The sequence below is a fragment of the Eptatretus burgeri genome, chromosome 17 (assembly GCF_056783735.1).
Source record: "Eptatretus burgeri isolate ZD-2024b chromosome 17, Ebu_testis_v1, whole genome shotgun sequence".
NCBI classification, from domain to species: domain Eukaryota; kingdom Metazoa; phylum Chordata; class Myxini; order Myxiniformes; family Myxinidae; genus Eptatretus; species Eptatretus burgeri.
Genome location: NC_140977.1, coordinates 3,237,862 through 3,252,072, shown reverse-complemented (window position 1 = coordinate 3,252,072; position 14,211 = coordinate 3,237,862). Strand labels below are relative to the sequence as shown.

Here is a 14,211-nt window from a genome sequence, read left to right as displayed (position 1 = left end):
TATGACCTCACGATTGACGTCACAATTGTTCTTATTTTTTCTTTTTTTTTGCACGTACGGCCACCTACGAGTAATGACAAATCTGGTATTTGACCTTTTGACCCGCCCCGAGGACCCAGACGGGCGAGGTCACATGACGCTGCTCTTCCACATTCTTGCATCTGGTGATCCATGGCTCACAAACAAAGACTATAATTTTATTAATTTCACCTTTTTGCCCTTTTAACAGCGAATGTTTGGCCGTACGCGTCATTGTAGCCATGGAGGTGTAATGAGTAGCACACCCCCCCCCCCTCGCTTTTCTTTTGCTCATAATCCACCGAGCCTCTCTTGGTGAGGTAAACACCCAATGAAACTAACGTTAAATTAAAAAAAAATCCTTCTCACAGATTCATCTATATATATATATATTCTAAATTAAAGAAAAGAAAAAAAAATATCTGCAAACATCAAATCGCGTGAAACGTCCCGTCGTCGAACTTTAATTTTAAATAAACGACGCGAAATCCTATTGGTCAGCCGCGCTTCAACCGGACCAATCACAGCGAGGGATCTTGAGACGTGGATCTTCCGAACCGACAACGTTTTCCGTTGGGTTTTTTTTTTGTTTGAACCTTCGAATTGATCGTGTTCCAAAACTTACGGGGATTTCAAGTGAACGCAGCTCGGTTTCGCCACGACACGGTCGGACGCTGTGAGTATCGGTGCCTGAGAGCCTACCTTGATGTGGTACCAAACTGCTTGCGCTTATTACGGTTTGCAAAATGGCGAAGTTCTATTTCGTATTTGAAATAAATAATTGTAATTGAAGCTCTTGTGTCGGGAGCTCGTTGGTGTGAATACAAAATGTGGGTTCGGGTTCGGGATTTGCTCGTGGAAAACCGATGCTTCGAAGTTCCTCGTTGTTTCGTCGTTTCTACGGTGTGACGTCGTTTCGACGATGTGACGTCACGCCTCTCTCTGTTCCCCTGGTGCTCTTCCCCTCGGGAAGGTTCAGTGCTGCCAAGGATGCCTCACGGCAACGGGAGTGCATTATGTGGTTTGCCATAGCCTTTACCAGCAAGTCAGGGATTTGTCATTTATTCAGGGTGCCGGAGATAACTCGCCTACTCTTCGAGAAAGAGACCGCGGGATCTCAAACGTCCCGCAACTGATGCCAGTAGGTGGGACACCCGGCTTGATGTTCATCTGAAGGACGGCACACGCGTTGATGAATCGCCCCACCTGTGAAACACTGGGACGACGGTTTAGATTCGAACCCAGGTTACATAGCTCAAAGGTAAGTGTGCTACCTCGCCACGACACCGGCAGACCCTCCCTGGATCATGATGGTTACGTAGCTCAAAGGTAAGTATGCTACCTCGCCACGACACCAGCAGACCCTCCCTGGATCATGATGGTTACGTAGCTCAAAGGTAAGTGTGCTACCTCACCACGACACCGGCAGACCCTCCCTGGATCATGATGGTTACGTAGCTCAAAGGTAAGTATGCTACCTCGCCACGACACTGGCAGACCCTCCCTGGATCATGATGGTTACGTAGCTCAAAGGTAAGTGTGCTACCTCGCCACGACACCGGCAGACCCTCCCTGGATCATGATGGTTACATAGCTCAAAGGTAAGTGTGCTACCTCACCACGACACTGGCAGACCCTCCCTGGATCATGATGGTTACGTAGCTCAAAGGTAAGTGTGCTACCTCGCCACGACACCGGCAGACCCTCCCTGGATCATGATGGTTACATAGCTCAAAGGTAAGTGTGCTACCTCACCACGACACCGGCAGACCCTCCCTGGATCATGATGGTTACGTAGCTCAAAGGTAAGTGTGCTACCTCACCACGACACTGGCAGACCCTCCCTGGATCATGATGGTTACGTAGCTCAAAGGTAAGTGTGCTACCTCGCCACGACACCGGCAGACCCTCCCTGGATCATGATGGTTACATAGCTCAAAGGTAAGTGTGCTACCTCGCCACGACACCGGCAGACCCTCCCTGGATCATGATGGTTACATAGCTCAAAGGTAAGTATGCTACCTCGCCACGACACCGGCAGACCCTCCCTGGATCATGATGGTTACATAGCTCAAAGGTAAGTGTGCTACCTCGCCACGACACCGGCAGACCCTCCCTGGATCATGATGGTTACGTAGCTCAAAGGTAAGTGTGCTACCTCGCCACGACACCGGCAGACCCTCCCTGGATCATGATGGTTACATAGCTCAAAGGTAAGTGTGCTACCTCACCACGACACTAGCAGACCCTCCCTGGATCATGATGGTTACATAGCTCAAAGGTAAGTATGCTACCTCGCCACGACACTGGCAGACCCTCCCTGGATCATGATGGTTACGTAGCTCAAAGGTAAGTGTGCTACCTCGCCACGACACCGGCAGACCCTCCCTGGATCATGATGGTTACATAGCTCAAAGGTAAGTGTGCTACCTCACCACGACACTGGCAGACCCTCCCTGGATCATGATGGTTACGTAGCTCAAAGGTAAGTGTGCTACCTCGCCACGACACCGGCAGACCCTCCCTGGATCATGATGGTTACATAGCTCAAAGGTAAGTGTGCTACCTCACCACGACACCGGCAGACCCTCCCTGGATCATGATGGTTACGTAGCTCAAAGGTAAGTGTGCTACCTCACCACGACACTGGCAGACCCTCCCTGGATCATGATGGTTACGTAGCTCAAAGGTAAGTGTGCTACCTCGCCACGACACCGGCAGACCCTCCCTGGATCATGATGGTTACATAGCTCAAAGGTAAGTGTGCTACCTCGCCACGACACCGGCAGACCCTCCCTGGATCATGATGGTTACATAGCTCAAAGGTAAGTATGCTACCTCGCCACGACACCGGCAGACCCTCCCTGGATCATGATGGTTACATAGCTCAAAGGTAAGTGTGCTACCTCGCCACGACACCGGCAGACCCTCCCTGGATCATGATGGTTACGTAGCTCAAAGGTAAGTGTGCTACCTCGCCACGACACCGGCAGACCCTCCCTGGATCATGATGGTTACATAGCTCAAAGGTAAGTGTGCTACCTCACCACGACACTAGCAGACCCTCCCTGGATCATGATGGTTACATAGCTCAAAGGTAAGTGTGCTACCTCGCCACGACACTAGCAGACCCTCCCTGGATCATGATGGTTACATAGCTCAAAGGTAAGTGTGCTACCTCGCCACGACACCGGCAGACCCTCCCTGGATCATGATGGTTACATAGCTCAAAGGTAAGTATGCTACCTCGCCACGACACCGGCAGACCCTCCCTGGATCATGATGGTTACGTAGCTCAAAGGTAAGTGTGCTCCCTCGCCACCACACTGGCAGACCCTCCCTGGATCATGATGGTTACATAGCTCAAAGGTAAGTATGATACCTCGCCACGACACTAGCAGACCCTCCCTGGATCATGATGGTTACATAGCTCAAAGGTAAGTGTGCTACCTCGCCACGACACTAGCAGACCCTCCCTGGATCATGATGGTTACATAGCTCAAAGGTAAGTGTGCTACCTCGCCACGACACCGGCAGACCCTCCCTGGATCATGATGGTTACATAGCTCAAAGGTAAGTATGCTACCTCGCCACGACACCGGCAGACCCTCCCTGGATCATGATGGTTACGTAGCTCAAAGGTAAGTGTGCTCCCTCGCCACCACACTGGCAGACCCTCCCTGGATCATGATGGTTACATAGCTCAAAGGTAAGTATGCTACCTCGCCACGACACCGGCAGACCCTCCCTGGATCATGATGGTTACATAGCTCAAAGGTAAGTGTGCTACCTCACCACGACACCGGCAGACCCTCCCTGGATCATGATGGTTACGTAGCTCAAAGGTAAGTGTGCTACCTCGCCACGACACCGGCAGACCCTCCCTGGATCATGATGGTTACATAGCTCAAAGGTAAGTGTGCTACCTCACCACGACACTAGCAGACCCTCCCTGGATCATGATGGTTACATAGCTCAAAGGTAAGTGTGCTACCTCGCCACGACACTAGCAGACCCTCCCTGGATCATGATGGTTACATAGCTCAAAGGTAAGTGTGCTACCTCACCACGACACCGGCAGACCCTCCCTGGATCATGATGGTTACGTAGCTCAAAGGTAAGTGTGCTACCTCGCCACGACACCGGCAGACCCTCCCTGGATCATGATGGTTACATAGCTCAAAGGTAAGTGTGCTACCTCACCACGACACTAGCAGACCCTCCCTGGATCATGATGGTTACATAGCTCAAAGGTAAGTGTGCTACCTCGCCACGACACTAGCAGACCCTCCCTGGATCATGATGGTTACATAGCTCAAAGGTAAGTGTGCTACCTCACCACGACACCGGCAGACCCTCCCTGGATCATGATGGTTACGTAGCTCAAAGGTAAGTGTGCTACCTCGCCACGACACCGGCAGACCCTCCCTGGATCATGATGGTTACATAGCTCAAAGGTAAGTGTGCTACCTCACCACGACACTAGCAGACCCTCCCTGGATCATGATGGTTACATAGCTCAAAGGTAAGTGTGCTACCTCGCCACGACACTAGCAGACCCTCCCTGGATCATGATGGTTACATAGCTCAAAGGTAAGTGTGCTACCTCGCCACGACACTAGCAGACCCTCCCTGGATCATGATGGTTACATAGCTCAAAGGTAAGTGTGCTACCTCGCCACGACACCGGCAGACCCTCCCTGGATCATGATGGTTACATAGCTCAAAGGTAAGTATGCTACCTCGCCACGACACCGGCAGACCCTCCCTGGATCATGATGGTTACGTAGCTCAAAGGTAAGTGTGCTCCCTCGCCACCACACTGGCAGACCCTCCCTGGATCATGATGGTTACATAGCTCAAAGGTAAGTATGATACCTTGCCACCACACTGGCAGACCCTCCCTGGATCATGGTGGTTACATAGCTCAAAGGTAAGTGTGCTACCTTGCCACCACACTGGCAGACCCTCCCTGGATCATGATGGTTACGTAGCTCAAAGGTAAGTGTGCTACCTCGCCACGACACCGGCAGACCCTCCCTGGATCATGATGGTTACATAGCTCAAAGGTAAGTATGCTACCTCGCCACGACACCGGCAGACCCTCCCTGGATCATGATGGTTACGTAGCTCAAAGGTAAGTGTGCTCCCTCGCCACCACACTGGCAGACCCTCCCTGGATCATGATGGTTACATAGCTCAAAGGTAAGTGTGCTACCTCGCCACGACACCGGCAGACCCTCCCTGGATCATGAAAGGTGCACAAAGGCAAAATGTCCACATTAGTGTTTCCAGACATATTACAGGGAAATGAAACGAGCTTTCATTCACCACCCCAATCCGCCGAGTGTGATCGTGATGCGGATCGTTCCGAGTGTGATCTCGTATTTCCTGTGTATTTTTATAATTATTATGTTTTGATCGTTGAATTCTATCTGTATTTGCTTTTAGTAGGGTTGGGTAAATGGTGGTTTTTTTTTTCGGTTAAGTGTCTTCGCGGAGCATTTTCGATGCTGAATCTGAAAACGTTGGAATCTTTTTATTTTATTGTTATTATTTATTTTTTACCTCCGATGACTTTTTTGACCCCCGGAACTTTAATTTACTCAAAATGGCGACAAAAAAAAAAGATATTTTTATGAATTTCTGACCAACTGAGAGAAAATAAGGCTTGTAATATATCAATTTATAGGGGTTTTTTTTTTTTCCGATCAGGAAATACGAACATGACACTTATGCAACGATTTTGATGATTTTTTTTTTTTTTTGAAAACCGCACAATCATTTTACTGAAATTGAACTGTTTTTCTCATTCTCAGATCGACATAAGACCGAGATCACGCCGGTGCCACCAACAAAAGTTCATTAACGTTATCCTGCACGGATTCATCGGGTTTGATAGCATTCTTTATCGAGTCGTGTCGCTCGGTCAAACTGAATTTTATTTTTTTGAGCGCGGAATTTCCCTGCTCCATCCTTCACACGTCGTTGTCGGCGAATGTCCGGAGCTACAGTTATGCGGAAATATGTCTCTTCCGATAGTGTACTCGGTAAATCGAGACTGTCTGGGCTCAAAAGTCCTTTTTATTTTTTATTTTTATTTTTTTTTTGCAAGTTTGTATAGTATTTATCTTTTTCTTCAAGTCTTCCTTTTTTCCTAAATTACTTGATTTCCGTCCTATGCAACATCCAATCGATTTGAAAATGTGATCGGCGTGTTCCTTTTGAACTGAAAAACGTATGAAATGATGTATCACAAGCCTTATCGGTCACATTGGAGAGGGAAAACATGAAAAAAGGTCAATTTTTGGCCGCTATTTTGAAAAAAAATTTAAGGTTTCCGGGGGGTCAAAGGTCGTCGGAGGTAATAATTCGGCATGGAAAACGGGCCTAGAAAATGGTATGCACAAAATTTCAATCGTATTTACCCAACCCTACTTTTAACGACCTCCTTTATTCATTCTTGAACAGCTGAAGATGCCCAGCCGGAAGAAAAAGACAAAAGCGCCAGCTAAAGGTGAATGCATTGTCTGTGTTTGTACGGTGAAGGTGAGCGGGGAGGGTGTCAAGGTGGGGATGATTGAGTTTGGAGCAAAATGTCTCGTGGTTAACGGCAGAGACGTACGCCGCCACCTTGAGGTTTCGTGGATTACGCGATGAACGTGCAGGCTTTATCATGACAAGGAAATATCAGATATTTAATTTATTACGAACAGGGGTGACTTGCTTTAAACTCCTCCATCCAACGTCCTCCCATCTCTCAACCTATCCTCCCCCCCCCCCCACCTTCCCCCATTCCCCTGCCTCCCCTGATGAGTGGAGGTTGGTTTTGGGGTTTCCCACTCTGGGGATGTGTACAGTACAAAAGTGCAAGTTATCTCCACACCTGACTTGTGACACCCTCTGACACCACCACCGGGTAGTGCTACACGATACACGCTTGCATCGAGAATTTTCGTCGACCTCTCCTCCCGATCCCCCGATAGTCGATATGTTGTGTAGAAGTATTATCATAAATAATGGTATGTTGTACACTTGTGTAATATGACATAAAATGATATTGCTGCAGCAGTCAGACTCGTTCCAGTTGCCTGGTTCAAATCCAGCAGGTCTCGTCAAAGCGATTGCAGCGGGTTTCGGAAATCCCCTGTCGAATCTCCTTCTGTCGTGTTGCCGTTCAGTTTGGGAGCCCCAAAACTTTCCAGCGTCTCATGACTCCATTTAATTAGGCCGAGCAACCGAAGTCACCTGACGTGGTCTTCCATGCTGTATGGAGACGTGACCAATTATTCACTTGATGGGTCCTCTGAAAGCACCAAATGAAGCAGCCATCATAGGTAGAACTCACCCCAAGACCAGGTATATTTCGAGAAGCGATAGTGGTGGCATGGACGAAGGAAGATACAAGAAGCAGTTTATAATAAACGGTTAAAAAAAGAACCCTGTAAACCACAACCGATCATATGCGCTCACAAAACCACAGGACAATTGGGATTCCTTAATTAACTAACTCGAGGCCTCAGTCATTCCACGAAAGATTGTACAACACAGAGAGATGGAAAAAAAAATACCCCAGCTGTGCCAAACCCAACCGCCCAACCAATGTAGAAAAGTTAGCCCAGGTGCATCCCCACTGCAGGTGCTCATTTAAAATGTAACGCTGAAATGTCAGCATGCCGCACGAGGCTTATGATGATGATGATGATGATGATGATGATGGGAGGCATGGCTGCCTGGGTGGGGGCATGGCTTGGCGTGGCAGCTGCACAGATTCCAAGCGTAGCGTCTGCGAGGTACTTACTGGGTGTCTTTTAGTCCCCCCCCCCCCTACTGCATGGCTTTTATCACTTCAGGCCCCCACCCCTTGCCATGATGCCCACGCCCCTCCCCACTCAGACACTACTGGGTGCCGATCATCCTAATGTGTGGAGCGACACTGCCGTAACGTTTCCCCCTGCAGCTCGGAGGCAAACCGGGATGATCGCGATGCTTTTGTGTTTTTTAGCTTTGCTGCCTGTACTTGCACCTGGTGACGTAGCGAACGTGAAAAAGACACAAATGATGGATTACAGAGGTAAAAATAGGACCGCCTGTCCTGAAGCTCACCTGCATCGGGAGCAACAGTCAGTCACACCCCTCCGCAGACCCCCTCGGACGCTGAATTTTTTTTTTTTTTTTTTAATGACATGAACAAACTTTGGTGCATCACGGGTGAAGAATGTTGTGGTCAAGTTTCATCAAGGCCGTGCGTAGTTTCGGAGACGAGAGCAAATACAAACTTTGGGGGTCAAACTCCCCACCACCCTCATAGACCCCCTTAATGAGCACAGATTTTGATGTGGTTGATAAGCTTTGGTGCACATCACAGGTGGTGAAGGCTGTGGTCAAGTTGTATCGAAATTGTGTGTGTAGTTTTTGAGGAATGAGCAAATACCTATTTTGGGGGGGGTGGGTCAAAAAACCCCGATGGACCCCCTTAATGAGCGCAGATTTTGATGCGGTCAATACACCTTCGTTCGGCATCAGATATGAAGCTTGTGGCCGAGTTTCATCAAAACCGTGTGGTTCGTCATCCGCTATTCGTGCAGAAACACCGCAGGATAAAGTTGAAGAAACAGCCGAGGTCGAAGATGGTTTGAGTGCGGCCGAAGTGGGCGCCGAGGACAACGAGGGGAAAGACGAGCCCTCGGATTCGAAAGCCGCAAAGGAGGATGAAAAGGCAGATGATGATGCTGTTGGTGGTGAAGCCGAGAAGGTGACCGCCGAGGACGTGACGACCGAGGACAACGTGCAAGCGAGTGAACAACCCGAGTGAGTGGTCCTTGTTCGCGAATATCACGCTCACGTTGTTGCTTTTTACTTCTTTGACTCGGCAACTAATGGTATTTAAAAAGGGACGACTTCCTCGATGTCTTACCGCTTCGACTTTTACTTCAGGGACAAGCCAGAAAAGGCCCGTGCTCAGAAAGGACCCCGTCGTGTGGTTCCTCCTCCCTGGGCAACCCTCAGCTCCCACCAGCAGGCCCGTTTGGCACCGGCTTCACAGGCCCCGCGGCCCAAGATCGACGACATCGTAATCGAGGCCATCAAGGTATTTGAACTTGATCTTGTCTTTTCCACATTATGAAAATATCCATTGACATTTTGGCCTTGACGTTGGATATGTTGCTTTTAAAACCGTCAAATTGGCACATCCTATGTAATCCAACTTTTTAAATGAAAATTAAATAATATGTCTTTCGGCAGGCACTGGCAGCTTCAAAGTTTTCATTTATTTCTTTATATCAACCTCCTCTTTTGGTGGTGGATGCCCGATGAAGCCTGGTGGCAGAAATGTTGTGCCTTAGGCCCTTAACCCAGGTGTGCGTGCCGGCGTTTTGGCAGCAAGCTGTTTCTGGTAGCAAACGTGCCGCGACCAATGGCAACCGACACCCCCGCTACAGTTGTGCGAGCTTTGAGGACGTCGTTGTTGTTGTTAACGTGTTCCTATTTTCTGATGGCAATCCAATCAACTTACCAATTGAGGTTACAACTCTGAATGCAAGTGGACCTTGTGATGCAAGAAACCAACTATTGCAATCCAAATGAGGCTCCATCTTCACATCGCACTCCGCCTCCTCACCCACCAACAACTGCACATTATAATTTTGTGTCCATGATGTGAAACTGTGTTGCCAGAGCAGCCTCTGCTGCTGTGAAAGCTGAAAACGGTCTCGACCCTCCGAAACGACTGTGCTGAAGTACGCGGAGGCTCCGTTGAGATCAATTTTGACCAAATAATCGCGTCGAGCCCGAGTGTACGTAGTAACGTGATTTTTGCACATCATCGTCGCTTCGTTGGGCCTGGACTTCGTTGGAGATGGACTAAATGGGAAATTGTTGTTGTTGTTGTTGTTTATTTTCCTTCCAGTGATTGTAAATTATGTCGCCACTCCTCCATCGTTGTCACTCTGCTCCAGGACTCTTGCTGGGACTTTCGGAATGAAATTTTCATCAACAATGGGAATGCAAAGTGTGCGAGGTTGACTTTGACCTTGACCTAATTTTAATGACATGACCCAATTATAGACATTTTTACGTTTTTCACCAAAACTCGACAAAGGGCTGTCTGATCAGAACGAAATTGCCGAGAGCAAGACGCATTTACATCGTACCCCTCTGGGTTTAAAGGTCAAGGTCGGATAGCGGTTTGAAGGAAAAACAAACAAACAAACCTTATTTGGTCATCTCTCAATTTTGCCAGAGCGGATTCTCGGAGAGCACTCGTCCTTCTGAGATGTTCTTGCATCATCATGGTGTACCTGTGCTGAAGTTGTGCACCTGATGTTTGTTTTGTGTCCTTGACCGGCTTCGGATTGTGACTTGACCTCCAAAAAACACCTGTTTGATCATAACTTGAATCATCTTCTTTCCGATTTTCATGAGTCTTATGGATAGATTGTCAATGGGGACACATTTTTAGCTCGCCTGTTCGAAGAACAGAGAGCTATAGCGATACCCCCGGCGTGAGCGTGAGCGTGAAAATGTTAAATTTTTTTTGTATTATGGAAAAACTTCTCGATGGATTTCGACGAAACTTGGTGGGGGGTTAGGTATGGTCCAAGGATCATGCCATTAGATTTTGGACTTGGTCCCCCCCCCCCTAAAAAAAAATTTAGAGAATTTTTTTTTTTTTGCATTTCTACATGTTTTAAGTGATTTCCAATCCCCCCCCCCCCCCCAAAAAAAATTGCTAGAGAATTATAAAAATATTAATTATTGGACTCGTCTTAAAAACGATAAATGTATAAACAGGCGAGCATTGGGTGGCTTTGACACCAACTCTGGTCTTGATTTACACTCTATCCCTAAATGTTGAACGTCAAGGTCGTATGACGGTCCGAATAAAATAAATTTTAAAATGGCCATCCTCGGATCACAGGCCAACGGTAAGTCTCGGGTGATTGCAAAGGGGGTATCCTCCCCTGGTCGCGGGGGGCTTCCCCTTGGCGATGACTTTGTGATCGCAGATATCTAGTTGTCTTTTGCATTTGTTTATTCCCCACGACCGTGTCTGTTTAACTTCAAGCACATGACCGAGCAGGTGCCCAGCACATTTTGTATTTTTAATGGAGATGCAAGACCTTTTCTGTTGCCATTGTTCCACTGAGACGTACGTGCGTGTGCAATTTCAGGTTTCTGGCGGTGCTTCGTCCGTCGCAGTGCGACGTTACGTGACCACCCAGTACCCAAGTCTGCAGATCGAGAAGCGTAGCTACCTGCTGCGTCAGGCCCTCCGCCGTGGCCTACAACGGGGCCTCATCCGGCAGGTATCCTCAACAAATACCTGCATATCTGAAAGGGTTGCGCCGTAAATTCCTGGCGTATATAGAATTTCACAAAGGATGAATGCTGCGTTGTTTTTATCCTTTGGAAAGCCCTTGTTCTTCACATGCTTGGGAAACGCATGCTGGTCACGTGCCAAAGGGTTATGATGTGGTTTTCTGGTGTGATGAAAACGTTTTTGTTTTTTGTTTTCTTCCTGCAATGATTGATACCAAAAGGCACACAATTAATAAAGACCAGGCTCTGTGGTGTTAATGGCTTGAGTGTCCCCTCCGAGTCCGGGTGGCAGTGGTTCAAACCCCAGCCGAGTCGTGCAAAAGACTTTAAAATGGTACGTGCTCCTTCCTTGCTTGGCCTTCAGCATTTAAAGGGATAGAGCACAGACGATCCCCATTGGTTGACATCCATGGGGAGGAGGAAAAAGGCGGCGCCATTGTTGTGGCATTCCCGTTACCCAGAGTGCCCCGGGAAGTGACGTCATTTCCCCCGAGCTTGATGACTGTTTGTCTCGTCTCACAGTCCTGTGTTGTCTCTTGTATTTGTCGGTATGTTCCAAGTGTGAGAAGTGTATGTGGCAGTTCAGATACTGTAAAATAAAAAAAAGAGGTCCTAATTGTCATTAACTTGCATGTCAAAATACCCTTTTAAAACGTGTGACGTTTTACCAGATTTTACGTAACATTGCTGGTGTTCCAGGTGACTGGAAAAGGAGCTTCGGGAAGCTACCAGGTGATCGATTCGGCCGTATCGTCTTCATCCAGAAACAAGGACAAGGTTGGCCGAGTTCCATTGTGCTCGTTTTCATGGAACAACGGGACAGCATGACGATTGATTTCATGAATATGATGATAATGATGATGTATTCATGTGGGACGGATGAAGATTGAGGAGATGGAGAAGAATGAGGGTTAAAAAAAATATAACCGTTAGGTATTCGGGTCTGCGTCGCACAACACGACTCGCTCCCTTGAAAGAGTGGCATTTGTCAGATTTTGAGGGATTGTTTACACAAGGCACAGAATTGCAAATTTTCCGAACGTTTTCAGTTGTGTAATGAAAGTTCAAACCCAAGTGGGTGAATCGGTGGGTCTTCGTTAGACAATGGGCAGGGGTATGGTAATTGGAGCAAAATGGATCTGATGGTTTCTTGGTCTTATTCTGGCAGCTTGTGTGATGTGATACCATCGATTTAATGTATATGCAGGTGGTGGCGTAGTTGCAATCGATGAAAATTTGGAGAAGTGGGGAGAGAAGAGAAAAGTTTTTTTTATTTTGTTTTTAATTGTTATTTATTAAATAAACGAGATGAGGGGAAGGAAGGAAAGTAATATGAGGGCAGGGGTGGCACCTGTTTGGGTACGATCACAAGGACCTGGTACCTGTTGTGAAATATCCAACTCTGTGCCTTGGCCTCCTGTTGGGTGAAGTAGAAGCTGAAGGTTTGTGGTCTCCTTTCAACATCCATGACCTGAAAGGTGCAATACAGGAGGGTATTGAGGCAACAATGGAGAGCAGTAGTCCAGTACAGTGAACTGCGCATAATTGTCTTGGTGTCGAAGCTATCTTCGCAATGCAGACGTGTTATGGTTGGAACCAGGAGCTCATTGTTGGCCATTTTCCCAATTATGTAAATGGCCACTTTGTTTTCGAAAGAACCTGGTTACAGGTGCCAACGGGAATAAATACAAGAAAGGCTAAAGGTAAATGTTGACGTCACCAGGTTGTGCTGCTCGAGATGAATCTCAAAAGTACATTTTGCCTTTAAATCTCCTTGAATCAACGTATTACTGTTTTGTTTCCTGTGTGATTTGCAGGGAGACCGCCTGACGACGCGTTTACCAAAAGTCTTCACTCTTGCCTGTTCACCAAAGGAAGCCTCCTATTCTCTCATTCGAAAATACCTCCTTCAGCACTTCCCTTCAATGGCTCTGGAGAACAGGTATCTACGCAGGTGGTAGTTTGCCCTCTTGCTGTGACTGTACTTTGACGTAGTGCGTCGGTTTCAAGTGGGCATGCCGACGAAAACGAAGTTTCATTCACCGTGATCTGTGGGCCGTTAAACAACGCAAGATCACAGCCGCACGTTAACTCGTTTACGGGAGCTTACTCCCATTACGGGAGCTCTTTCAACGCCCTTGCAGGATAGCTGAGAGGTACGCACGCTTGCTCTAAGCCGTCTCGCCTGGGTTTGAATCCTGACCCAACTATAAACTCTTATCACGGTGTTTCACAGGCAGGGTGATTCATCAGTGTGCGTTCCATCTCTCGGATTGACATTAAACTGGGCGTCACATCTGCCGGAATCCCCCCTCTTCTCCCCTCCCCCGATCTCTCCTCCCTCCCGATCTCTCCACCCCCCTCACCCCCGATCTCTCCCCCTCCTGATCTTTTCCATCCCTCCCCTTGCTCCCCCACCCCTCCTCCCTTGCTCTCTCCCCACCCTTGTCTCTCTCCCTCCCTTCCTTCCAATCCTCCTCTCTCTCTCTCCCCTCTATCTGTCCCGTCTCCCTCCCCTCCTTCTTTCTCCCCCATTATAATATTCCCGTCGGTGATGCAATTTGCTCGTTATAAAATTACAACAAACAAAACTATTATAACCAATTTTCAGCACCCAGAAGACACATAAGTAATCGTTTTGGTCTGTTAAATAAATAAATCAAAATTCTTCTCACTCGCTACTCCCTTCAGAATGTGGTTAAAATACTGAGTGACAGCGTCGGACAGACACACGCACACTGGTTTGTACAAGTGTGAGCTGCTCTTAAAGGTTTCCTTTATTTAATTTCATCGTTGCAGTGAATGATGTCGGTCACGAAAAATTGTGATTAACAACAAATTCATGCACACTACACTACACATGCACGATAA

The 14,211-nt window shown here is 47.9% G+C and overlaps 1 protein-coding gene across 2 annotated transcripts in view; it reads left to right on the top strand.

Moving 5' to 3' along the window:
- Positions 1-478: 478 nt before the first annotated feature.
- The window catches only part of HP1BP3 (heterochromatin protein 1 binding protein 3), a 28,054-nt gene continuing 14,321 nt past the window's right edge, over positions 479-14,211 (top strand). Inside the window, exons 1-8 of one of the 2 annotated variants that reach the window (XM_085862824.1) lie at positions 479-694; positions 5,838-5,911; positions 6,490-6,535; positions 8,607-8,829; positions 8,956-9,109; positions 11,193-11,327; positions 12,040-12,117; positions 13,158-13,282. In XM_085862824.1, coding sequence (XP_085718950.1) covers positions 6,496-6,535; positions 8,607-8,829; positions 8,956-9,109; positions 11,193-11,327; positions 12,040-12,117; positions 13,158-13,282 — 755 coding nt within the window. In that variant the 5' untranslated portion in view covers positions 479-694; positions 5,838-5,911; positions 6,490-6,495. The remainder of the gene's footprint in view (positions 695-5,837; positions 5,912-6,489; positions 6,536-8,606; positions 8,830-8,955; positions 9,110-11,192; positions 11,328-12,039; positions 12,118-13,157; positions 13,283-14,211) is intronic. The other variant, XM_085862823.1, reaches the window with a different exon arrangement.